The sequence below is a fragment of the Gadus chalcogrammus genome, chromosome 23 (assembly GCF_026213295.1).
Source record: "Gadus chalcogrammus isolate NIFS_2021 chromosome 23, NIFS_Gcha_1.0, whole genome shotgun sequence".
NCBI lineage: Eukaryota > Metazoa > Chordata > Actinopteri > Gadiformes > Gadidae > Gadus > Gadus chalcogrammus.
In genome coordinates, this window is record NC_079434.1 from 9,546,789 (window position 1) to 9,571,629 (window position 24,841).

The 24,841-nt window shown below is 46.9% G+C and overlaps 2 protein-coding genes across 5 annotated transcripts in view; both read right to left on the reverse strand.

The window, feature by feature from the left end:
• The window catches only part of scrib (scribble planar cell polarity protein), a 76,145-nt gene extending 56,744 nt beyond the window's left edge, over positions 1–19,401 (reverse strand). For all 4 annotated transcript variants that reach the window (XM_056584141.1, XM_056584143.1, XM_056584144.1 and 1 more), the window contains exon 1: positions 18,360–19,401. In XM_056584141.1, coding sequence (XP_056440116.1) covers positions 18,360–18,518 — 159 coding nt within the window. In that variant the 5' untranslated portion in view covers positions 18,519–19,401. The remainder of the gene's footprint in view (positions 1–18,359) is intronic.
• Positions 19,402–19,806: 405 nt separating this feature from the next.
• On the reverse strand, positions 19,807–24,407 carry LOC130377171 (tubulin alpha chain, testis-specific-like). The gene is made up of 6 exons (XM_056584193.1): positions 24,255–24,407; positions 22,421–22,643; positions 21,676–21,824; positions 21,432–21,584; positions 20,599–21,126; positions 19,807–20,254 (listed from the first exon to the last, which is right to left on the reverse strand). Exons 1-6 carry the CDS (start codon positions 24,255–24,257, stop codon positions 19,958–19,960), a joined length of 1,353 nt encoding a protein of 450 aa, XP_056440168.1. The 5' UTR covers positions 24,258–24,407; the 3' UTR covers positions 19,807–19,957.
• Between the last annotated feature and the right edge of the window lie 434 nt (positions 24,408–24,841).

The following is a 24,841-nucleotide window of genomic DNA, read 5'->3' on the forward strand; positions in this document are numbered from 1 at the left end:
GTAGAGACAGAGGCAAAGTGGGAAAGAGACAGCGTACGGGGACACGTATGAATTAGCGACGGAAAAAGACACACAGAAACATAGTGAGAGAGTGAGGAAGTGAGCGATCGACTCATGGAGAATCCTTAGCAGGAGAAAAGGGTGTATATATAGTGTCGGATGGAAAGAGACGCAGAGGGTAGGAGAGCGAGGACGCCGTGCTATAACAGAACATACTGTACTGTTTGTTGCAAACCCATGAGCTGCCAGCTATCGGGTTATTAACAGACCCGAAGATCAGCATCCCCTCAGCTTAACACACCGCTATCGGAGCTCAGAAACAACCCAGGTCTGGTCACACACAGGACGACTAACGAATGTGGTGACCGCCAAGTCACCTCTGGCACCTGTTCCTGTGGATAAATTACCGGTGGCAATCAATTCTTCTTCGCTGCTCTCAAACAGTAGTTGCCAGTAGCAGAAAGTGAAGAAAAATGGATTCACGCCGGGTGAAACTATATTAAAGTGGATTTTAAAGGGGCTAATACATTACGTCATATCAGATCGGTACATAGACTTGTGTACTCCTAGGGATGTCCCGATCCGATATTTGGATCGGATCGGCCGCCGATATTAGCAAAAAAATGCATATCAATATCGGATCGGACTGCACGGGAAAATCCCAATCCGGACTCCCGATCCAGTATGTTTTCAAAACTCCGGTCCGCGCACCAATGTAGGTAATCCCTTCCAGTTTTTTTCCGCTTTTCCCCCCAAATCCGGTCCGCGTTGTTCAGCACACCTAGCGCACACTGTGTGTGTGGTAATTTGACTATTTTCTACTCAGGTTTTGTGTGTGTTGCTTTTATATATAATGTTATATTGTTTACAATATTGTTTACACTCTTGTTGTTCAAGAACAGAGCACTGATGCCAATTCAGTGTGTGTTTGGTAATTTGACTATTTATTATTTTGTCTATTTTGTGTTTATTTAACCCTGAATAAACAGGTCAGCTTCTCATTACCAACTATTGTGGATTATTCAAACTAACCTAATTAAGTTGGCTAGTTGTTCTTAAGAGTAAAACCCTTTTCAACATGAGTAGTACAACAAAATAAGTAAATATCTTTAATCTTTAATACATGCTTGGATCGGCCGGTATCGGTATCGGCCGATGCTAAAAGCTACAATATCGGTATCGGATCGGAAGTGCAAAAAGCTGGATCGGGACATCCCTACTCCCTGATGCCCGATCCAGCATTTTTAGCTGCATCAGAGGCATTTCCGAAATCAGGCATAGGAACAACTCTAGGAATAACAACAATATGACTGCTACTATTAGCAGATGCTTTGATCCACGTTGACCTGTGCAAGCGTATCCAGATCTAGGATGCTGACAGGTAGGCTGCAGTCATTGGGAATCAAACCCAGTACATTGTCGCAGAGGGTCTGCCCTACTACTGCAGCCACCACACTATCTTACACCCAAATATATGCAGGGTATCCCATAGTGTGTATATAGGTGAGGCGCAGCATCTACGCTAAACGAATGTCCACCTCTACAAACAAATTGCATTTTCGCTGAACTACACGCGCAAAGTCTGCACTAAACACTTACAATAAAGCATACAAAGCAAGGTACGAGGGGCAGACTCAGCGAGCGCCGTCACCGTGGCTCTGGCGGGGTGGACTGCTTGAGCTGGCCTCTCTTTCTGCCCCGCTTTCACACTGTTGTTTGAGGGTTCAGTTTACAGTTTGGTTAATGCTTACATACTAACATTATAATTTGTTTTTAGACCCGCGATTGTTTTACCTGCAGTACTTGAGTCGACTCCAGTAACGACAACTTGAATAGGGACTTTGAGGTTACAGCCCTGCGTCGCTTGCCCCTTTCTCAAAGCATTTCCCACCTCTGCTTAACTTTTTTTGTGGGAACCCTGAAGTACAGCTTAGAATAAGGATGGCTGTAGGTCAGCTTGGTTCTGTGAAAAGAATATCAATGGTAAGGAGACATGCAGAGTGTTTCCTGCAGGCCGTGGTCGCTCTCCTCACGTTGTTTATCATCTAGACTCATCCTGTACGCACACGTTAAGCTAATCCCTCCAGCGGCGGGAAGGTGGCTTTATTCGGTGGTGTTGTTGTTGTTGTAAGCCAGGGTTAGACCAAACAACGCCATGTAACACCTCTCTGACCTCCCGACCTATGACCTGTGACCAGGGTTTAATCACCACGAGGATCAAAACAAAGCAGTCATCGCCGGGCGTTCTCTCGACCACGTGATTCTGAAAGGTGTGATCTTCTTACCAATGACTGGCGCTCCCGGCGATTTGGACCTTGTTCGCCTCAAGGCTGAAAATGGCTGAATGTATTGTCCGTTGAATCAAAAGGTGAATGCAACAGACGTTTCTTTGGGCTGACAAAAAATGTGTATTGACTGACTGCAGGATGCTTTGGATAAAAGTGATGCTAAAACAACGCGTTATTATGCATTCAATAAATTCTCATGAAATATATAAATATATAATCTAACTTGGTCACATTACATGGCACAAACACAATATGGCCATATAAAGAAACAATACCTGAAGAACTGAAAATCACAGGTGAGTTGAACAGTGATTTGCAGAGGTGCAGATGTGTGTGTGGCGCCTCAGAGGAGATTTGCATTCAAACCTGATATTCAAATTACACCTGCGTTAGCCAGCATGGGGCTGATTACATTCACCGCAAACACACACACAGACACACAGACACACACACACACGATGTCCCCAATAGAAGTAGCAATGTCAAAGACTCGACAGCGCAATGTTCGATATTGCACCTCAAGCTCGCTATTACACTTCATGTTCCAGTGACAGCAACATCTACGGAAAACTGTATTGCCAACCATCTCCCTGCCAACACATCACCTACCAAAACACAAACAAAACACAAACCTGAGCACCTCTCTAGCTCTGTTGTTTACAGTCCACACGAGGACCTCAACCCCCTTCCTGTGAAGGTCCTGATCCGTCTTTCTGTCGTCATGGCAACAGCCTACCTATCCCCCCCTCCTACCCCCCGCCCTTCTCGACGCCGCCTGGGCTTCTTGTCTTTGTTTAAAAACTCTCTTCCTGTTCGGACAGCGCACTGTCAACACACACGGCGCCGATCAAACACACACGCACGTATTTGAACAGCCTGCAGCCCTGCAGTCAAATCTCCCACAGCATCTGGGCGGCGGGCTTCCCCAGCACTCAGCCCATGTCTTTGGTCTCGCGCTGTACAGGTAGCACGTACATGTAAATTGGGGGTGTGTACACAAAGTTTCAGTGCAAACACGGTTGAGTTGGATCGTTTTGGAAGCAGAGTGAGCTTTCTGAGGAACCTCAGCCTAGAGGAACTCTTGGGAGTAGACGTACAGGACGGCGTTCTATGTATAACAAACCATGTAAACACATCTAACAGTAGCTAAGTCTGTCCTGTAAACGGCAGTACATTGGCAACAAAGTGCTCCAATCCCCTGCCTGTTTACCCTGATTACATCCAGACTATCACAACATCCTATGCTGCTGTATCTCTGCTATTCTCTCACTGATTGGTCTTCATAAAAGCACCAGGAAGTTTGCGGAGCCCAGCACAGATTGTGGTAATTATAATGGTACCAGATAGGCCTTTATCTGGCCCTGGGGTGAAACATTAACCCTGGCTATAGAGGCTGTTACACTAGCTGCAGGTTTCCATACCGGCCATCAGAGCGGCCCCAGCTGGGATTTAGGCCAGGTGTGGTAGACAAGTCTGACACATCAGCCTCTAGCTAGCTTGCCGATTTTAGCAGTTAATGGTAGTTTATCAGAGCTGCTAGAGATGGGATAGGCCAGGGTGGTAGACAACTCACACACAACAGCTAGCTAGGCTATTTTATTGCATTTTTACAGGGACAGCTCACAATTATTTGGAATCAACCCTTTAGCTAGAAGCTTGTTTACATCTGTTAGAGGTAGGTAGAACAAGAATAGCAAATGTGCTACCTAAAGCAGCGCAATAGATAAAAGTTCATAAAAATCCATCAGTGCAAAATAAATAAAATAAAAAGTACAATAGATACCAGTTGATCATTAGTGATGACATTTTTCTGTGTTTCTGATAACACTGAAGAGGTAGGCTGCTTAACAATATCGGCAGCAGAGGTATTACCATTAGCTGTATTGTATAACAACAAAACTAGGCAGGAGGAGAAGGTAGAGTCGATACAAAACAATTGTGCAGAAAAACGAACAGAGCCTGAAGACATCCGATTCGTGGATTAGAATGGAGTAAACTATGTCAGAGGGTGAAACCGTCAGCACGGCGTCCACAGCAGCAGAGAACGTCTGTCTGTATTCGGTAGCGCTTGAAAGAAAGATTAAAAGAAATGTAAGATCAGTCACACTGCCCTTGTGTGACGTCTCTATAGGGTCGACGTAGAACATCACCACCGGTGGTCAAAGGAGGCTCTTTAACTGAGATTTGAACCAATATTCACTAGTACTCTTGTTTACCGCATTCCTCTGATTCACCTAAGGCACACCTGTGTGAGTTTGTGTTCCCTGGAAAACCACAGTGGACACTGTATATCCATGACTCAAAATGCCCCACACTCTTTGCTTGGTAAACTTTAGGTGTACTTCCTCCATCGGATCAGGAAAGGCGGCTTTGTGAAGATCTATACTGTATAAAGACCGGTTCACTTCCTCGCGATGTATAAGGACCGGTTCACTTCCCCATTCTTTTGCTGGTGTTTCAGCACCAGCAAAAGAACAGGTTTCACCTTTGACCAGGTCTCACCTTTGACCAGGTCCCCTCAGCAATGTAGACTCTATTGCAAATGATAGGTCATTAACACTGGACCAGGGACAAAAGTGACACACTAACCGTTCCTACACTTTCCCCTTGGTCAAGCGTCTTTTCAAGGCCTATCATTTGCTAGGTTTAAAGAGTTAAATACACACCCACAGACTGCTATGAAGCTAGTGTCACCCTCTGCCGTGGCAGAGCACAAAACCTGCCTTCTAGGACCGACATCCCATAGCAACAGCAGGCCAAAGTCGCCTCTGTGAAGGTCAAATTTGGGTTGGGCTGCTTAAGTGTTAAAGTGTGCCAGCCTTGGTGTGGTGACTGGGCCCTGAGACAGTCAGGTGTAGAGAAAAGCTAGCCTCACTTTGCTTAGCACTCTAAGGGGCAAGGCAGGGGAGAGGGGAGAGGCCTTGGTGATGGTTGTCGAGGAACAGGAAAGCCTATAGCCTTTAAGTTTGAGCGAGGAACGGGACAACTCTTTGACCTACGCGTCCGTTATTTATGATGCGCACTGGACAAATTGTCTACATGTCCATACGGCTTGGATGAGGTAATGGTGAAGATGGTAGTTCTAGAACGAAACTGCGGTTTGGTCCGTATCATTAAAGTATTCTGCATGACTGTTCTGAGAATAACGGAGAGTGTATATTCTAGAATCTAGATCATATAATCTTGAGGATATAATGTGACATTAGGTCCACCTCACGACATCGACTGGGCCCTTTCTCCCTCTCTCCAGTTTTATAACACAGGTTAAACAATGAACCCACAACACACACGAGACAGACAGACAGACTCTTGGGGGAGAGGGGGATGTCATTTCCACGGATTACGAGCCAAACCTTCAATACGTCATGGAGACAGCATAATTACAGCCCTGTCCCCACAACCTACCACCCAGCCGCCCTGGGATCAGGGAGCACCCCACACACACCCCCGCCCAGAATACCCCCCGCACACACACATGCACCGCCGGAGCTACCTAGAATCCCCCCCCCCCCCCCCCACACACACACACACACACATGCACCGGGAGCTACCTAGAATCCCCCTTGCTCATACAAGTCCATGAAACTAAATAGACAGACACACGCACACTAAGAGTGGGACTCAACCCACGTGCATCACACACACACACACAAGTGGCAACTACCATAACACCCGCACTAAGTCGACAGGAAGACATACGCACGGCTGTCTTGATCCCTGCATCAGCATGAACAGCTGCCCAAACCCCCCCTCCGCACACACCCACCTGCCTCATACACATACACACACCCGCTTACTACACACACGCTTTCTACACACACCTATATACCCGCTTTCTACACACACATACACACACCCACTTACTATACACACACTTCATATACACACAACCGCTTACTACACACACACACCCGCTTGCTACACACACACACACACACACACACGCTTACTACAAACACATTCAAACCCGCTTACAACACACACACCCGCTTACTACACACACACACACACGCTTCATATATACACACACACCCGCTTACTGCACACCCGCTTACTACAGACACACACACCCGCTTGCTACACACACACACAAGCTTACTACAAACGCATGCAAACCCGCTTGCTACACACATACACACGCTTCATATACACACACCCCCGCTTACCCCACTTACTACACACACACGCTTACCACACTCACACACACACACACACACACAGACACACACGCTTCATACACACACCCACTTCATACACACACACCCACCGCTTACTACACACTCCCCAGCCCCCAGCTTCAGGTTGCCAGGGTGACCGTCTCCAACGGTCTGTTATGATTATCATCATCATGATTATTGTGATGAAGCAGAGTTGCATGTGTCCGCTCTGAAGGAGCAGTGGTGTCACGGTTGGGGGGTGGAGCTAGCAGAGGGGTGGTGGAGCTGCAGTGTGACGTTGGGACACACAACCAGGAGGACTTTTGCGTGGCAGTAAAATACACCCTTGGGAGCATGCATGGGTGTTAGAGCTGAAGCCTCCACTGTAAGCATCGTCTGGGTTGAGGACCTCTTCTTGGTATACTGGTGAGCCTGTGTGTCTGAAACACTCCGCCGGCCTTCGCGTGGACTATATGGGCCGTGGCACTACTTTATACGAGTTATTCATTTCTCTAGTGTTAAATCATTAATTTTTTCTTGAGGTCTATCTTTTAGGTCATGCCCTTACAATGATCAAATATGATGTTTGAAATTTCAGAGAGAAAGGAAAAGGAGTACTAGTCCGATACCATACTTTAATGTCTGTTTACATATACGTCTGTCCGTCTACATCAATGTAATGACCCTCGGTTAGGCCGTTAAGAATGGTACTTGGGTACCCCAGCCCTAATATAAACTCTACCAAGAAACAATCCTGTACGAAAACCCCATTAAGTGGCTGTTGGGTCCTACTATCAAGTCATTTATGAGATGTTTTTTACTAGTGACTCGTTAGGATCAGGTATGGGATAGACAGCACAGAGACAGGTCATTAAGTAGCTGGTGGGCAGTGGACAGTACAGAAACAGGTCACTACGGGGCAGTGTGGGGTTGGACAGTACAGATAAAGGTCAATAAAGAGCAGGTGGGGCTTGACAGCACAGAGACAGATCAATAAAGAACAGTTGGAGGTTGGACAGTACAGACTAGAGACAGGTCAATAAAGAGCAGTTGGAGGTTGGACAGTACAGACTAGAGACAGGTCAATAAAGAGCAGTTGGAGGTTGGACAGTACAGACTAGAGACAGGTCAATAAAGAGCAGGTGGGGTTGGACAGTACAGAGACAGGTCAATAAAGAGCAGATGGGGTTGGACAGTACTTCCATACACATGCTTCCCTTCTCCTGACCCTTACCTGGAAGTCACCCCCACCGAACACTGACCTCAACGTGACCTCCTATCTAACCCAACCTCTACCTGAACATTAACCATCCATAACCAATACTGTATATATGCACACGATCAACCAGACCCACACACACCATGGGTAGCAGCTTATAGTCTCCTGCCCTTCCCCCAGCTCAGCCAATCCTATGGGGGAGGGAGAGACGGCAGCCTTAATTAAACTGCTAGAGGAATTAGAGTTGTTCACTTTAATCACCGTGACACAGTCTCAGGACAACTTTTAAGAACTGTAAACTGCACCGCTGATTGGAGATGTGGCTAAACACGCCTGCGTGTGTGTGTGTGTTCGAGAGAGACAGAGTTAGTGTGTGAGAGAGACAGAGTTATTGGGTGAGAGAGACAGAGTTTGTGTGTGAGAGAGACAGAGTTTGTGTCTGTCTGTCTGGCTGTCTCTGTCTGTGTCCAGGAAGCACACGTATCACGCTACTTTGTTTGTGTTAGCAAACGGTTGGTGTGTGAGATTTGCCACAAGGAATGCGCATGTGTGCGAACGTGCATGGGGTAGTTTGTGAATGTATGCGTGTGTGGTTTTGGAGAGGGCAGGGCAGCCTCCTGGAGATTCCAGGCATGCCTGAATATCCTGGAAAGTCACATGACTTAGAGCAAACAACTCTACTGAGCTAGCGGCGTTCAGCAGACTGGGGCTACCTCGACCCCCGTAGAACACTTCATCTGTGTGTTCCTCATGCTACTGGTAGGGACCTCGCGATACCCTCTTGCAACTATTTATGAGTGCCAATAACATATGTATTGATATACCGTAAATATTACGCTTCGGTAAAAGAAATACGCTATGAATTAACTTACAAGTTTAATGTATGGGTAAAATTAGTGGTTTAACAAATGGGTCTAACGTAGTGGTTAAAAGTATGGCTTTGACATATGGTTTAACGTTGCAGCTCTACAGGTCTGTCAGTCTCCGCCATTGTTTTTTATATGAAAGTGGCAAATACACTTAAGCGCCTCTTGTAGGCCAATGCCATCAATATTTTTCAACAAACATTACGTTGACATTTACTTCCAATTTCCGAATCAACTCGAAGAAGCAAAGAATCCCGAAATTGGCATGAATCCATTTTTCTGGACTTGCGTAACGTCTTAAAATGGGAGAACAGCGGTCAAAACTGCACACCCTCCCACACAGAGTGAGTGAGTGAGTGAGTGAGTGAGTGAGTGAGTGAGTGAGTGAGTGAGTGAGTGAGTGAGTGAGTGAGACAGACCATGGTTGACCCGACCAAACCAACCCATGTTTCTGGGCGTCGGCCCTGGGCGACCCACATTATTTTGTAGTGTAATTTGGTTTTCCAACCCAAAACAGTGTTGCAGCGGAGAGTATAATTAGAGCTGGCTGGGAGACCGGAAGGCCGAGCGAAATTCTCAAGAGTTGCATTGTGCGGCGACAGAGCGTTGCTGCGGATCACCGGACCCCGACCTTCACACAACACAATGCCCCCGACCGTCATCACCCCCCCCCCGTCCCCCCCGTCAGCAGATTTACAACGGCCCTCTCTCCCTCTCGCTGACCGAGTTCAACTGCCGTGAAAATACCGGCCGCCCCCCCACTACCCCCAATATCATAAACAAACGAGGCAGCCCTGGCAAGTGCTGGAGCTACAAGATATTAACGTGCAAATATGTGGACAGACAATCACTTTGTGCAGGCTTCTGGCTGAACAAAGACATACAAAAGGGCTTGAGGGTGCCTAAAAAAGACTGCTGACACACTCTCACACACACACACACACACACACACACACACACACACACACACACACACACACACACACACACACACACACACACACACACACACACACACACACACACACACACACACACACACACACACACACGCGCATGGGTGCATTCTCTCGTGTGACAACATCCATTCTATTCACCCATTATTCCTTGTTAGTTCCTGTGCTTGACATGCAAGCATGACACACACATACACACGTCCGTACACAGCTCCTGTATGTTCCCGGGACCCCCCCTCCCCGTCGAGTTTATCCCATGGTTCCAAACAGGGTTCACCCACGAGCCCCTGACCAGACTGCCACCCCAAACCACCCCCACCACGTCGGACCCGGTCAGCCGGACCAGACCCGTGTTGTGTTTGCTCACCAGTCCGCCAAACCCAATCAACCGAGTACTGCTCTTGTGCCGTCACAAGTTTCAGAGAGCGCCACCGCACACGGTGCTGCGATAGGACCGCTGGAGCTCGAGACAAAGACCCAGGATGCTGAGCGCTGGGGGACGGCCAGTCTCCCAGAAGTGTTACAAGGCCGGCCATGTTGTTATCAAAGTCAGCGTTGTCGAGGGGCCGTACAACATCACTGTGCCAACAAGGGTGTGTGTACTAGGGTTGATTTTGCACCAGCATTGCATAGTTAGTTCTAGGCTGCTAACAGAGAAGCTATTGACGGCAATCACATGTTTCTGTAGTCATTGATATACATGGTTGAATTCAAACAAGAGAACGTATCTACATTCAAAAATGTATGGCATGTTGTGATGTTCTCGGTGAGGGGTGGAGCCCGGCACTAGGACCCAGAACAATGTATTCCACCTCCTAACTTGCTTATTTCGGTTTGCAGCAAAACAGGGGGCGCTCCCAATTAGAACAGGAACCAACAAGAATAACACAGGCCTCCACCAAGCAGCTCAAATGGAGATGGTGGCTTGCCAGCCCGTTCTGCCAATGTTTCCCCCTCCAAAGGAATGGCATTAAATAAAGGAGACAATGGCTAGTTTGACAGACCATGCTAATAGAGCCCAGTAAACAGATAGATACATAGAAGGACAGACTCGCGTGATCAAGAGCGTCAAGAGGATAACAAGATATATGGATTGAACGACAAATCAAATTTAGCAGAGTCAATTAATAAGCTGATAGTTATATGGACAGACCAGGGTGATCAAGCAGTCTAAATTGATGGCAGACCAAGGTGACCGGATAAAGTAGGCAGATGACTGGAATGGATACACAGATAGACAGACCAAAGTAATCAAGAAATGGTAATAGATAACTAGATATACAGAAAGACAGACCAAGGTTAACAAGCACGGTAAACAGTTTACTAGATACATAGATAAGCAGACCACGGTTAACAAGCAGAGTAACCAAATGACTAGATATATTATATAGATAAGCAGACCATGGTTAACAAGCACAGTAACCAGATGACTAGACAAAAAAAGATAAGCAGACCACGGTTAACAAGCACAGTAACCAGATGACTAGACATAAAGATAAGCAGACCAGAGTCAATCAAGCAAAGTGTGCGGATGACTAGACATAGTCATCCGAGGGATAAACCACAGTGAACGACGACCATAGAGAACAGTGTCAGAGACAGCAGCTAGGGGCCGTCCCGGCCGATCGACTGGCCGGCCTGCCCAGCGTGCAGCCCTGAGTGCTGCAGGGTGTCCGCTTCGGGAGCGACAGGAAGACAAAAGCGACGGATGGCTCCGGTAAGTGTGTGTGGCGTGCAGATAAACAGCAGGGTTTTGTTTGCGGGCGCTTATAGTGCCAAGTAGGACGCCAGAGGGCCCGCAGTGGCCTTCAGAGAGCCGCTACCCAGACCGGGGCCGTGGGCCCAGGGCCCCTGCTGGATCAAACGTTCTGGGACCAGCGTCCGCAACGCCACAGAAATGTCAAAGATAAATTTAAACACCAACCACCTCGTATAATCTGCCGCATGCTCTCCACTTCCTACGTATGGACCTTGTCGACTAGAGAAGCACCATGCATTAATGGTAGTTGTGACCGTCCATCGAGCATCTTATTCCCCTGTTGCCGTAGAGGACCGATCCCTCCTTAAATTCAATCCTTCACCTGGTTCTGCCATTTCCAACTGGTTTATTCTTTCTCTTCCTTTCTCCAGGGGGATGTCTTGACAGGTGGATATAAATCCTGAGGTAACCGCGGGAACACAGAGAGAGCCCTGATAGGTCAGATAAATGGGTCTGTGTGTACCGATAGCACAGAGCCAACATGCTCCTCCCCTGTACTGCCGCTGCGCTGCAGCTGCAGCAGCCCCAGCAGTACTAGTCCACCCTGCAACTGCAGATCCGCTCGTCAGCAGTGCATAACCTCCACCTCAACCCCCACCTTCACCGCAGATGTATGTTATTCACCTGCCCGTTCACCTTTTGGTCAGGTGATCTGACGGCCGATACAGAGACAGACGGAGACAGACATAATGAGACGTTGAAAAAGGAACACAGAGACATGGGGAGAAGGACGCAAACGGAAAAATTTAAGGAGAGCCTGAGAGACAAAGACAGAGAGAGAGCATCAGAGCCAGAGAGAGAGCATCAGAGACAGAGACAGAGACATAGCATGAGAGAAAGAGCGTGAGGGACAGAACATGAGAGACAGAGCATGACAGGCCGAGAGAGAGCATAAGAGACGGACAGAGTTAGGCAGAGAGGGATCAACAAAGTTCCAGGCCCAGATAAAGGGTAGTCAGACGGTCTGTGTTGTTGATACACATTCCCATGCTATGCAACCATGGCCTTGGACTACAACTCGGAGATATGACGTTAATCCCGCTAAACGCGGATGGTGGATATGTGTTGCTCCATCAAGAGTTTGTGGGCAGGGAAGTATTGTATAGGGTGGCAAGACTCGAACATTATCAGGTTTGAACCCCAATATCCACAGCCTGCCAGTAGCCAGGGGACATTAAGCAAGATTCCTCGCCACGATCTGCTCCATGGTGACATGTATCAAAAATGTAATTGTAGAAACGGATCAAAGTGACTGCCGAATGAATAAAAAGTAATAGTCCTAACTTGATTACCTCCTTGGGGGTTAATATTATGTATTGTTGGTGGAGTGGGGGAATAGTCACACCGTGTGTGTGTCTGTGCGTGCGCGCATGTGTGCGTGTGATATCCTGCACGTGTGGTGCTGTGTCACCCAGAGCTAAAACCAACCCATGTGGAGATCCATCCATAAGAGCTTTAGAGGGCTTAACCGATCCCATCTGACGCTGCCTGTCCTGCTGGCCTCCTTGGAGGGGGTGAGGGTCTGGGAGAGGGGGTGTCCGGTCCCAGAGGGAGAGGAGGACCCACTCAGCACCCCTCCACTCATGTAGAACCAGGATTCCACTTCCTCCAAAGGGGGAGCCAAGACACCACCACCACCACCACCCAACCACCTCCTGTTAATCCATCTACGGTAGAGGCTCATCACACCCACACCCTACCCCTTCGCACCTCCTCTACGGTGGGGGATGGGGCAAGAGAGGGTGGAGGCTGGGCTGGACCAGCTGGTCACTTCTCCAGACAAAGAACCCTTCTGAATGTGCTCATGCATTAGAAAAGACCTGATCTCTTTATCCATCCATCCTCCCTGCTGGTGGCTCACTAACTCATCTGCCAGAGATCCAGCACCAGGAGATGAATGGCCACAATGAGTTGTTTCCTGTGTTTTGTTTGTCGCGATGAATCTGACCAATGGAATGTGAGGAGGGGGAGGGGCCATGAGAGGCATGAAGAATCGCTAGGCTTTAATTTGTCTGCTAATGTTCATGAGAATGTCTTAACGTATATTATGTCAACATAATGGCAGCTGTCAGTAGTTTTAGTTTCTTGGGGAGGGTCAAAGCGTTTTTATTCATCAAATGCTGTGTACACCACAAGGTCTTTCTGGACAATGAAATTCTTCAGACCGCGCAGGAGTCGGTTGCGTGCAACTTGGTATTTTTAAAAGACACATTAGCAACATAAAATATGAAAGAAACTAGCAGCTGCAATCAGAGTATGTGCGTCCACAGGACGTTTAAAGTAGTGGTCCAGTAACCTGAATGCCAAGCCTCAAACAACCACATTAGGGTTTGTCCATACTGAACAGGTATCCCAATATCACAGGCACCGCCCAGCTCTGAGGCCTGCCACACCGAGAAGAAAGGGGCGAACACGTGGATCCTTGGTCAAATATTGACCATCCTATTCCGATGTGGACTGTGCACATTACATAGCCGAGTTAATGTTTCAATATACCAAGTCAGTGTTGGTTTACTGGCAGCAAAGAGCTGCCGTGATGAATGAGGTTTCTACAGTAGGGCAAGCATGCAGCCGTTCTCATTCATCAACCGTCTTAGACAGGTTCCCACCAACTGATGAGGAGGGCCCAGCCCCATTCAGCCAGCCAATCAGGAGGGACCACAGCGCCACATCTACCTGGAAGCCCTTGAGGGGATGCTAGCCTAGTTAGCCGGAACACCGTCAAACAGAACTTTTCTATAATCCAAAATTTGTTCCAGTGTGATCGAAACAGGGTCAGGACCAAGAGTGAACACAGACTCCAAAGACTACTTCAGCAACTATTCTATCTCTCTAGAGGCAATATCTGAGACTGCTCCATGAACAACAACCCAAGCAGAGAATGGCATTACCATGATATGGTTTGCCAGGGCAAGCCCGTCCTACAAGAGCCAGTAATGTGTGCTCTGGCATCTTGCGACAACAAACCAGTCAAGTGGGATGTCGGTCAGCTATAGCTTGCAGATGAACGTACCATTAGCCGGGGTGTGCTAATAATACAGGGCCACGCATAAAAACCTGTTTAGCCAAGTAGACAATACCCATCACAGCCCAAGGAGACACACCCACGTGGTGTTTGTTCCCCCATTCAGACGCTCGTAAAAGCTGAAGACCCAACAGAACATGATCCGGAACATAGGGTTTAATGGAAAGGTGATCTCAGTGGTTTGAACACCGGCTTCAGGTTTATTAATGTTTTTTGTCTATGCATTTTATTTATTTAATTATATATACACCTATACATCTATACATACACACACACACACACACACACAAAAACAATACTTGTAAATGATTATTTATGTAAAGAAATACAAACAATGCAATGAAAAATAGAGAAAATTGGAATGGAAATACCACAGATCATATTTTACTATTTTTTTTAATCAACAATTTCTTTTTATGTACAATTTAAAAAAAGAAATCGTAATTTATGAGAACCGATGCTGTGGTTCCTCAGGAAGTGCGGATGAGGATGAGGATGAGACCCAGGTTAAGTTAATCCACCGAGCCCCAACAGAGACGGGCTGGACGGGGTGAGACCCTGTGCAGGGTGGAGGAAATTTTGCAGACAACAGCCATGACATTGGATACGAGAGGGTCCAGTGAGACGCGCTGAATAGACTACTTTGTACCCTGTCATGGGACTCACGGATGGCTAAGAAGATAATTCCCTCTTCCTGAACACGATCTTGCAGCCACAGCTACAGGCTGAGCGTTTCCCCTCCAGATCAACAGTTTGACGAGGGCAAGAAAGACATTTATTAAAATGTCTTTTAATAAATGCATTCAACACAACTCCCTAAATACAAACAACCGAGGAAAAGAGAAACTAGGGCGCCTAAGTGAAAGGCGTCAGAGTGAAACCGGAGATGTATTGGAGCGTATGAGAGCAGCGCTGGTGTGTGTCGGGTCTGTACAGTAGTGAGCCGAGGACGAGGGGAATTCCTCGGAGTACACTCCAGAGAGGCCGTGCTCCCATCTCGAATGAGAGGAGCCAGGACCATCCCTCTTTCTCCCTCTCTCTGTACAAAAAGACTTGGAAACATGTCAACAGCCTGTTCTCTTAGAGCGTTACAACATGATTACTACTCAGTAAAGCTCGTAGAACTACTATTATAGTCTTCCACTGCACTACCTCATCCAAGGAAGGAATTAAATAGTTTTGTAAGGGATTTTATTCATAGCCAGTTCACACAAAACATGTACGAGTACTATACTCAGGGGCTGCATTCACCAACACGTAGTTAAAGAGGAAGACGCCTGCTCTTATTTTGATATTTAAACTGGTATGAGGCCAAACTGCTATTTATTATCTCTGACTGGGCCATCAATCCTATATTGATACGAGAGATGTTTTCCGCATGACTTGCCAATACAAAGAAGAGAGGTGTTTAGACACTTTATAGTGGAGAGAGAGAGCAAGAGAGAGAGACAGACGGAGAAAGAGACATAGATTGAACAAGATAGAGAGAGACAGAAGTAAAGCAAACCTGCCAAGGCGTGTAAATCTCCATCTGTTCGCATTTTTAAACCCCTCATGCCACAGGATCTAACTGCACTACCACTTCAGTTAGATCCTGATTTCGCACCCCAATGTCCCCTCTCAAACCCTACACATATTGGGGGGTTCATTTGCATGTAAATGCGATTAGACATTGCGGTACCAGGGGCAGGACTTGGGTAGAGGTGATGCTGCATTTTCTCTACAACAGAGACAACGGTGAAAGATGGTGCAATTTACGAAAGTAGCAGAGGAACTTTCCTTATGAGGCTTTTGTCGGGATAACAAACATGGGGTCAGCAAAATAAAGGATATGTTGGCGTTTTTGCACTTGTAAATAGTTAATTGCGTTTGTAGCCTTAGATGTAGTCTACTCATTCGCATGCGAGTGGCTTAAATAATAAACAAACAAAAACATTTGGAGCATGCAAATGATTCGGCCCCAAGGAAACAAGAAAGCCGGCTCCTTGACAAAGAGGGAATACACCCCCTCGGTTTTAGAAAGGCAAGACAGTGAACATTGTAACATATGCCAAGCTGCTTGGCAGTGTAAAAATGCCTACAGACGCACACGTATATGAGTAAGTTATGGTGCAGCGTTTGAGATGTGTACAACGGTCTACTGGTAATCTGCCCAGTACGCCAGTATGAACTAGGAACATTTGGGAATGCAATGGGAATTGGGAATTAACTGCAAAGGACGTAGTTTGTAGACTTAATTACAAAAGCCAGTGTAACAAAGCCATTTTCTTCCAACTAACCTACCTGCACACCGGAGAGCCACAGACACGGAACACGGGGGGAATAAGATGCAGAGACACCTCCACAGGGAAAGGCCTTTAACCGATACAACCAGTCACTCACTGCTACTGCGGTGCCCAGCCTAGCCCGGCCCAGCTCTGACCTTCCAGAAGCTTACCCCTCTCCGACACCGGAGAGAGGCCATATGCTCTATGTCTACACGCCGCACGCTGGCAGCAAGCCTAACTGTCACTGCCCATTTATGTCTGTCTGGTGGCCGGGGCGAGTCTGGACCCCAAGTGTTCCTTTCCACCGGACCTGTGGAGCAACCCTCAGCTCCAGAGCTGGAACTGTGGCTCACTCAAGAGGCTTTAACCCAGTCAGGAAGATCCCTGCCTTTTGTGTTGGGAAACCCCCCTTCCCCCACCTTCCTCACGAGCATGAGGACGGATTAATAATTAACTGTAGGTCTTTTGTCAAGTTCCTCAAACTCTAATGGCAGCCTCCTCTCTGGTGCGACTCAGACGGGGGCCTGTGCCTGGGAAGTTCACGGCTCTGCGGCTCAAGCTGAACCCTCTTAAGCTGTCACCACAAGGGTCTCCTCTCTCTGATCTGACCAGCAGACAGACGAGCTGAACTACTTAGCAAGCACGTCGTTGAGCTCTGTAGACCGGCCATTCTTAATATGGGGGGCTATGCAAGTAGGGGTCTGGGCGAGGACTGGGGAGGATCTTCAATTCCGGCAGGTAAACTAAACTAGGATGTTCTCTGCTGGGAAGATTTCCGAGTGTGTGGGAAGATGTCAGACGGACACAACAGAATGGTCTTTTGGGGTAACTAGATTAAAGAACGTATGCTCTAAACAGTCAAATCGTTTTTGTGTGACTCATTCAGGGGTGAAACCAACTGGTCAACGATGATGACAACCCTAGATATACAGCATCCCAACCACGCGGAACGCCAAACGAGCAGTGGCACACTGGCCCATCTGTACGACGGGCCAAAACAAACAGTGAGCGTGTCCATTGTTTACCATTCTCAGGGGACTACAAAGACATGGCTTGCAGGAAATAACCGTATTTTGGCTGAGAGGAGTTCAATTGACCTCGCTCTCCCTCACAACCAACTGTCCAAGTGTATGCAACCGACTGGCATCATGTTCTCCACACAATGCGTTTGTGTGAACCCCTGAACCGCGTCACAGAGCTGTCCTTGTCCAGGGGAGGGAACAATGGTGGCCAGCTCAGCATAATGAGTGCTGTGTGGTCTCTGGCCAGTGCTTGAGGCTCCACAACTCAGGAGGGAATGAAGAGGACAAATGTTCAACGATTTTACCTCACTTCAAAAACACCAACGGCTAACATCCTCCACATAGTACACACCCACGAGTGGGCGGGAGGAGAGTGTGAGTGAGGGAGACTGGTTCCAAGCATGCCTCTGGTAGCGATCAGTCGCCAAACCCGCGCCGACCACTTCTTGCCGTTACTACAGGCAACAAAGTGCACGCCAGCGCTCAGTCGGCGTGCCGAGCTGGCCCGTGCACGCCCACTCTGCAGCAGGACGCTCCTCTGCATGCCTCTCCACAAAGCAAGCATCCATCAAGGGAGACCGCTCAACTTTGTGTCCGCGCGCTTTAAATAACTAAGCGCACAGATGTCCCATGAGCTACATACCAACTACATAACATTCAACAGTCTATGATCACAGCATGCACCAACATAAATACATACATCAATTGTTGCTTCACAGCTTAAAATTAGGAAATATGATGTTTGACATTGGGCTCATTCACACGGAGGTGGGGGGAAGAATTTGTAAGATGGTGCATACCTTGGGTAGTTCTTTTAGTTGGTTTGAATCGAGGAGAAGCTCTTCTAGGCTGCGGCTGTAACGGAATATCTCGTCGGGGACAGTCTGCAGGCTACAATGCCGCTTGTCCACCGACTCGACGTGGCGGTTACACCGCCACAAAGGGATACACTTCAGCATGTCCGTCCGCCGTGGGGGATCTGGTTGCCGGTGCTACTCAATCCTCCACATCGAAGGGACCAGCACGCAAATACTGCTGTAGGCGAGGAATCACAGTTGAATCAGGCCTAAAAAAAATATTCAATGTCGCGACACTCCTCTTCCACGGCGATCCAAATGAGGAGGCCAATATCCAGTTTGGGAAGAGAAAAATAATCCTTTCTGTGAACGCTTTTTAAAATCTCGGTTCAAGTCCACCGCCGTGCAGATACGGGGGCGTTGGTCGCAGAGGAACTTACACTATCATAAAGCCAGGAACTCTCGCTGTGTATAAAGTGTTCCCTCACTTGAACTCCCTGCCCAGTGGCTGATGCTAGCCTGTGTTGCTACCCATATAATCATCCAATCCAACGTCCCTGTCGTGGCTAGCTGAAAACACTGACAAACAGCCATGCAACTAACTATGAAGCTCTAGCATTGCTACAGTAAACAGTTGATATACAAACCAACAGAAGTTGGTGTTATGCTTATAACGAATAACTACCGCATAATGTCCCACGGAGCAAATGGCTGGGTTGACCCGGGGATGAAGACGTCCTCACCGGCTGTGTTATTAGCGAGCTAGTTCACGTTAGCAACATTAGCTTAGCAATGCACTTCGTTTACGCCTTGTAACCAGCGGACGTTAAGCTTATTCAACGGGCAAACGCTGAAAACACCATAGAGCGTGCCAGGGACTAGATAAGAATGCACGTCACGAAAGAAAGTGACTCCGACCAATACTTAATTAAAATATAGGAGCAAGATATAAGCGGAGCTTCAGCGACTGCAGCGCTTCCCTCCCCTCTGGAGCAGGCCGGCTAGGCGTGTGGGGGGCTGGGCTAAGCTCGACGAGTAGCAGCGCAGCATCGGTCCCCCTGATGGGGCTACAAAGCCAGCTAGCTTTCAGCGCCTCCTTGCGGAGTTCGGATACGGGCATTTTTTTAATCCATATAGTATAGTCATGGATTTAAATAATATTTTAAGTACGTTGTTTATACATTTCTTTCTGCCGTTTAACTGGCGCCAACTTATTTACACCATTTAAGATGCGTAATAGTCTACTTTCAAGTTCAGTCATGTTTCATATGCTGTTGTTGAAATCTGGCTTTCATACTTTCCTACCAACTTTTTAAACTATTTACTTGAGCACTATTAAACATGTGTCCCTGCTCCAGTTCGGTTTAATCAATAGTTAGATGTAGTTGTGTTTCTGCAATATCCTTTATTTTCAAGAACAGAATACATACCAAAACAAAAACAGTGGACGTCTATTCAAGCGTATTTATTTTACATTAACACATTTAAATAACAGTCAAGTATAACTCCCAAAAGCTATGAACTCATTTTATTGCTAGTCTAGGGATAGGAAAAACAGGCCCACGGAGAACAGAGCCAACCTTCTTCAGTGGGTGAGTGTTTTAATACTCGTCTCCTTCCTCTTCATCTCCCTCAGTAGAGTCCAACCCCACCTCCTCGTAGTCTTTCTCCAGTGCAGCAAGGTCCTCACGGGCCTCAGAGAACTCCCCCTCCTCCATTCCCTCCCCCACATACCAGTGAACAAACGCCCGCTTGGCGTACATCATGTCAAACTTGTGGTCAAGTCGTGCCCAGGCCTCAGCGATGGCTGTGGTGTTGCTCAGCATGCACACGGCCCTCTGGACCTTGGCCAGGTCCCCCCCTGGCACCGCTGTGGGGGGCTGGTAGTTGATCCCAACCTGACAGGGAGAGCAAATAGGATCATCAGGTAACCATACAGTCAGGGACTCAGTTCATCAGGCACCAGCTTGAGTTTATGTTTGATACATAGTGGTGTTTTCTCCATCTTCTAATCTTTTAGAAGATGGTAGTGCATGGTAGGGGCATGGTAGTGTTGTGGTCAATAAATGGATTGCCAGAGGCCCCTAACCCCCAGCTGCACATGAATCTGAATTCACTACAAGTCACTTTGGATAAAAGAGTTACCTAAATTACTAAATTGAAAAACAATAACAGTATGATGTATATACTATAGTACTCGATGCCCTCCGTAACAGACGTTGGTACTGAAGTGTTGTGGTACCTTGAAGCCAGTGGGGCACCAGTCGACAAACTGAATGGTTCTCTTGGTTTTGATGGTGGCGATGGCCTGGTTCACGTCCTTTGGCACCACGTCTCCGCGGTACAGCATGCAGCAGGCCATGTACTTGCCGTTGCGAGGGTCGCACTTCACCATCTGGTTGGCCGGCTCGAAGCAGGCGTTGGTGATCTCCGCCACGGAGAGCTGCTCGTGGTAGGCCTTCTCTGCAGAGATGACCGGGGCGTAGGTGACCAGCGGGAAGTGGATTCGGGGGTAGGGCACCAAGTTGGTCTGGAACTCCGTCAGGTCCACGTTGAGGGCGCCGTCGAAGCGCAGCGAGGCGGTGATGGAGGAGACGATCTGGCCCATCAGGCGGTTGAGGTTGGTGTAGGTGGGGCGCTCGATGTCCAGGTTCCGGCGGCAGATGTCATAGATGGCCTCGTTGTCCACCATGAAGGCACAGTCCGAGTGCTCCAGTGTGGTGTGGGTGGTCAGGATAGAGTTGTAGGGCTCCACTACTGCCGTGGACACCTGGACACCAAAGGTAGGAGAACTGTTCAGAACACTCCTCAAGATAAGAACACACCAAAGCTCTAGCGAAGAGTGCAAACGTAAGCAGAACTTCCTTGCGACCTCACCCTGGAGGAATAATAAATCCATGTTAAAAATGTCGGTCACTGTATATAATTTAGTTATGTAAAAAAATTATGCACTTTCATCTCAGATAATGTTGAGTGTATAAGGAGAACCTTGACTGAACTTTAGGCAGTTTAAAGATGAGATTCCCCCATTAGCTTAAATTAAGCTACAGTGTGGACTGTACAGTACACCCATACCTGAGGTGCAGGATAGACTGCAAATTCCAGTTTGGATTTCTTGCCGTAGTCCACAGACAGTCTTTCCATGAGCAGGGAGGCAAACCCAGAGCCGGTGCCCCCGCCAAAACTATGGAAGATGAGGAAGCCTTGCAGACCAGTGCACTGGTCCGACTGGGGGAGAGATGTACACCAACTCAGTGCACTTCATCATGGTTTGTATACTTAATGTGAACACTGGACAAGCCTTGATGTTCTGACTAACCAGCTTTCGGACTCTGTCCAGCACACAGTCTACTATCTCTTTGCCGATTGTGTAGTGGCCACGGGCGTAGTTGTTGGCAGCATCCTCCTTGCCAGTGAGCAACTGCTCTGGGTGGAACAGCTGGCGATAAGTCCCTGTGCGGACCTCATCTGGGAAACACAAATACACCGATTGACACAAAGAGATAAATATAAATATTAGTGCGGTCAGTTTAACACGTTAACGCAAACCAATTTTAACGGCTTTCATTTTTTAGCGCTGCAAGGAACTTTTATAAACGCAATATTGTTATCCCGCAGCAATCAGCCCGACAGCCCCGAAACATTAACGGCCCACCGGGAATAGTCTCGACTAAATATTTTAATCGCTTGACAGCACTAATAAATATCTTTGTACAGCTGAATGTTGCATCTGATCCTTTACCACACCAGACCATCACATTAAAGCAAGCTCCTATGTGCAAACTTACCTGAAAACAACAAAAAAAAGATCCCGCGCATCGGACAGGTGCAGGTTGGGTTAAAAACATCCAAGGCACAAATGATTAACGTTTGCGTATTTTAGAACAATGTTAGTCACACTTAATGAACTACTATCAAATATGCATCGACATTCAAATTAACTGAAAGCAAAAAGTATCTCCAGTCAGAGACCTTTAATTGAAGTCTAAACCACGATAGTAGACCATAGACCACTGCCATTATACTGATGTTTTGCTGTGTCCTTACTAAACATTTTAACGTACCTACGACAGTGGGCTCGAGGTCTACGAACACAGCCCGGGGGACGTGCTTCCCAGCCCCGGTCTCACTGAAAAAGGTGTTGAAGGAGTCGTCCACCTTGCCGATGGGTATATCGCCGAGCATCTTTCCATCCGGCTGGATGCCGTGCTCCAGGCAGTACAGCTCCCAGCAGGCGTTGCCGATCTGCACTCCGGCCTGGCCCACGTGGATGGAGATGCACTCCCGCTACAGTGATGGAAAATCAGTCTGAAATCTTTCTTGCACTCCTTTCAGACACTTTGTAGCGGTTTGAAAAGGGTTTATTTTTACGGATCGACTGTTGATCTCAAATGATTGTGGCGGTGCTGCGCAGAAGACACGTGGACTTCAGGGAAACCAAAAGGACTGCGGATACAAAGGACGAGCCAAGCTATCTTTGGAGGTGTAATACTGGCGAGTGAATCCCATTACCGGTAAATCAAATCACATGGCGCTCACTGAAGGGCGCAGCGACAGACGCTGAAGTTGGCATCCGATTCGCAGCATCCGATTCAGCAGTTGCTGGTCCTTAAATCGGTCCTGATTGAAAACCACTACACCTAGACTCTTCAAATCTGGACTAAATTATCACAGTGAGGCTATACATTATATAAAACATAGTTACAGATTTGTGAAACCTTTTTTCTATTTGTGAAAATGCAATACAGGCTCATTTTAATGCTTTTTAGGGGTCCAGACTGCATTAGAACGGGTCCTGATTGAAAACCACTACACCTAGACTCTTCAAATCTGGACTAAATTATCACAGTGAGGCTATATATTATGTAAAACATAGTTTCAGATTTGTGAAACCTTTACCCTATTTGTGAAAATGCAATACAGGCTCATTTGAATGCTTTTTAGGGGTCCAGACAGCATTGCATTTTCACAAATAGGGTAAAGGTTTCAAAAATCTGAAACTATGTTTTACATAATGTATAGCCTCACTGTGATAATGTAGTCCAGATTTGAAGAGTCTAGGTGTAGTGGTTTTCAATCAGGACCGATTTGAAGATTCTAGGTGGTTTTCAATCACAACCGTTTTAAGGTGGAACAGCAATTGCCGAATAGGATGCCAACTTCAGCGTCGTGCGCAGCGACAAGGCGGCCTCCATTGCGCGGCAAATTTAAAAAAAACAATATCATGTTTACGGAACGACGGTGAACTCATAGCATACACTACATAAAAAGATGTGTTAAGCTGTGATAAATCCAGTCTGGTCCAAACCGGTAGAGCTGGACCAGCGACACGGGTCGAAACATCAAACGGGCCGGACACCTTTTAACGGACATTTTACCTGAAAAAATGCCCGTTTTTTTTTGTTGTTTTTTAAATGTCCGTTAAATGTGTCCGGCCCGCATGAGGTTTTGACTTTGTCCATGTCTTCCTACGATAAAAGAATCCAACACAACGTTTTTTGCATGCAAATTAGTACAACTACCATATACTACTACAACTTGCCATATTTCACACATTTCTAACGTCTTTCAAAGAATAAAACGGAGGTCGCAGGCGAACCAAGTAAGCAGCTATCTGAACCTAGTGGTGAACCACTATCGATGTTGACGGAACGACGTTTAACTCACAGCATAACCTACATAAAAATATACTCAAAGTTGTGTTAAGCCGTGATGAATCCAGTCGTTTCCAAACCGGTAGAGCTGAACCAGCGACACGGGTCGGCCGGACAAATTTAACGACATTTTACCTGAACGCTAAGCTACCATACACTTTGTCCATGTCTTAAGATAAAGGAGTCCAACATACCTGATGTTAAGTGCAAATTGCTACAACTACCATATAGTAACGCAACTTACCATATTTAACAAATTTCTACTGTCTTTCTTATCTTTTAAAAAATAAAACAGGAGGCCGCAGGAGAACCAAGTAGACAACAATCTGAACGTGACCAAGCGGTGAACCACTATCGATATAAAGACATTGGACCCACCCCCTTTGGGATGGGATTGGCTACGTGACGGTTGTCTGAACCGTCACTCATTCTTTCCTAATCTTTAATTGGACACGAACTCCTGTCTTGAATAGTTAACCGTCTTCATTTGACGTTTCTACGCTTCTCATCTTCTAAGGTTTATCCGGGGTCGAGTCGCGGCACTTTTGAACATTAACATTGAAAGGAAAATATTACTTTAATAAAAGTTACATAAAACATTGTCTACTACCATCCTCTACGTTGATTTAAATGTAAATATGTTGAGTAAATGCTTATGTCATTGTGCAAATCAGTGTAACCATAACAATGGGAGTCTTTTTTATTTTTTTATTTACATAACAATTTTAGTAAATAAAAGTATTTTAAATATAATATATAATGTATAATATAATCTATAAATAAATATAGCTATTAAATAAATAAATATTATCTATAAGCTATCTAAGTTTT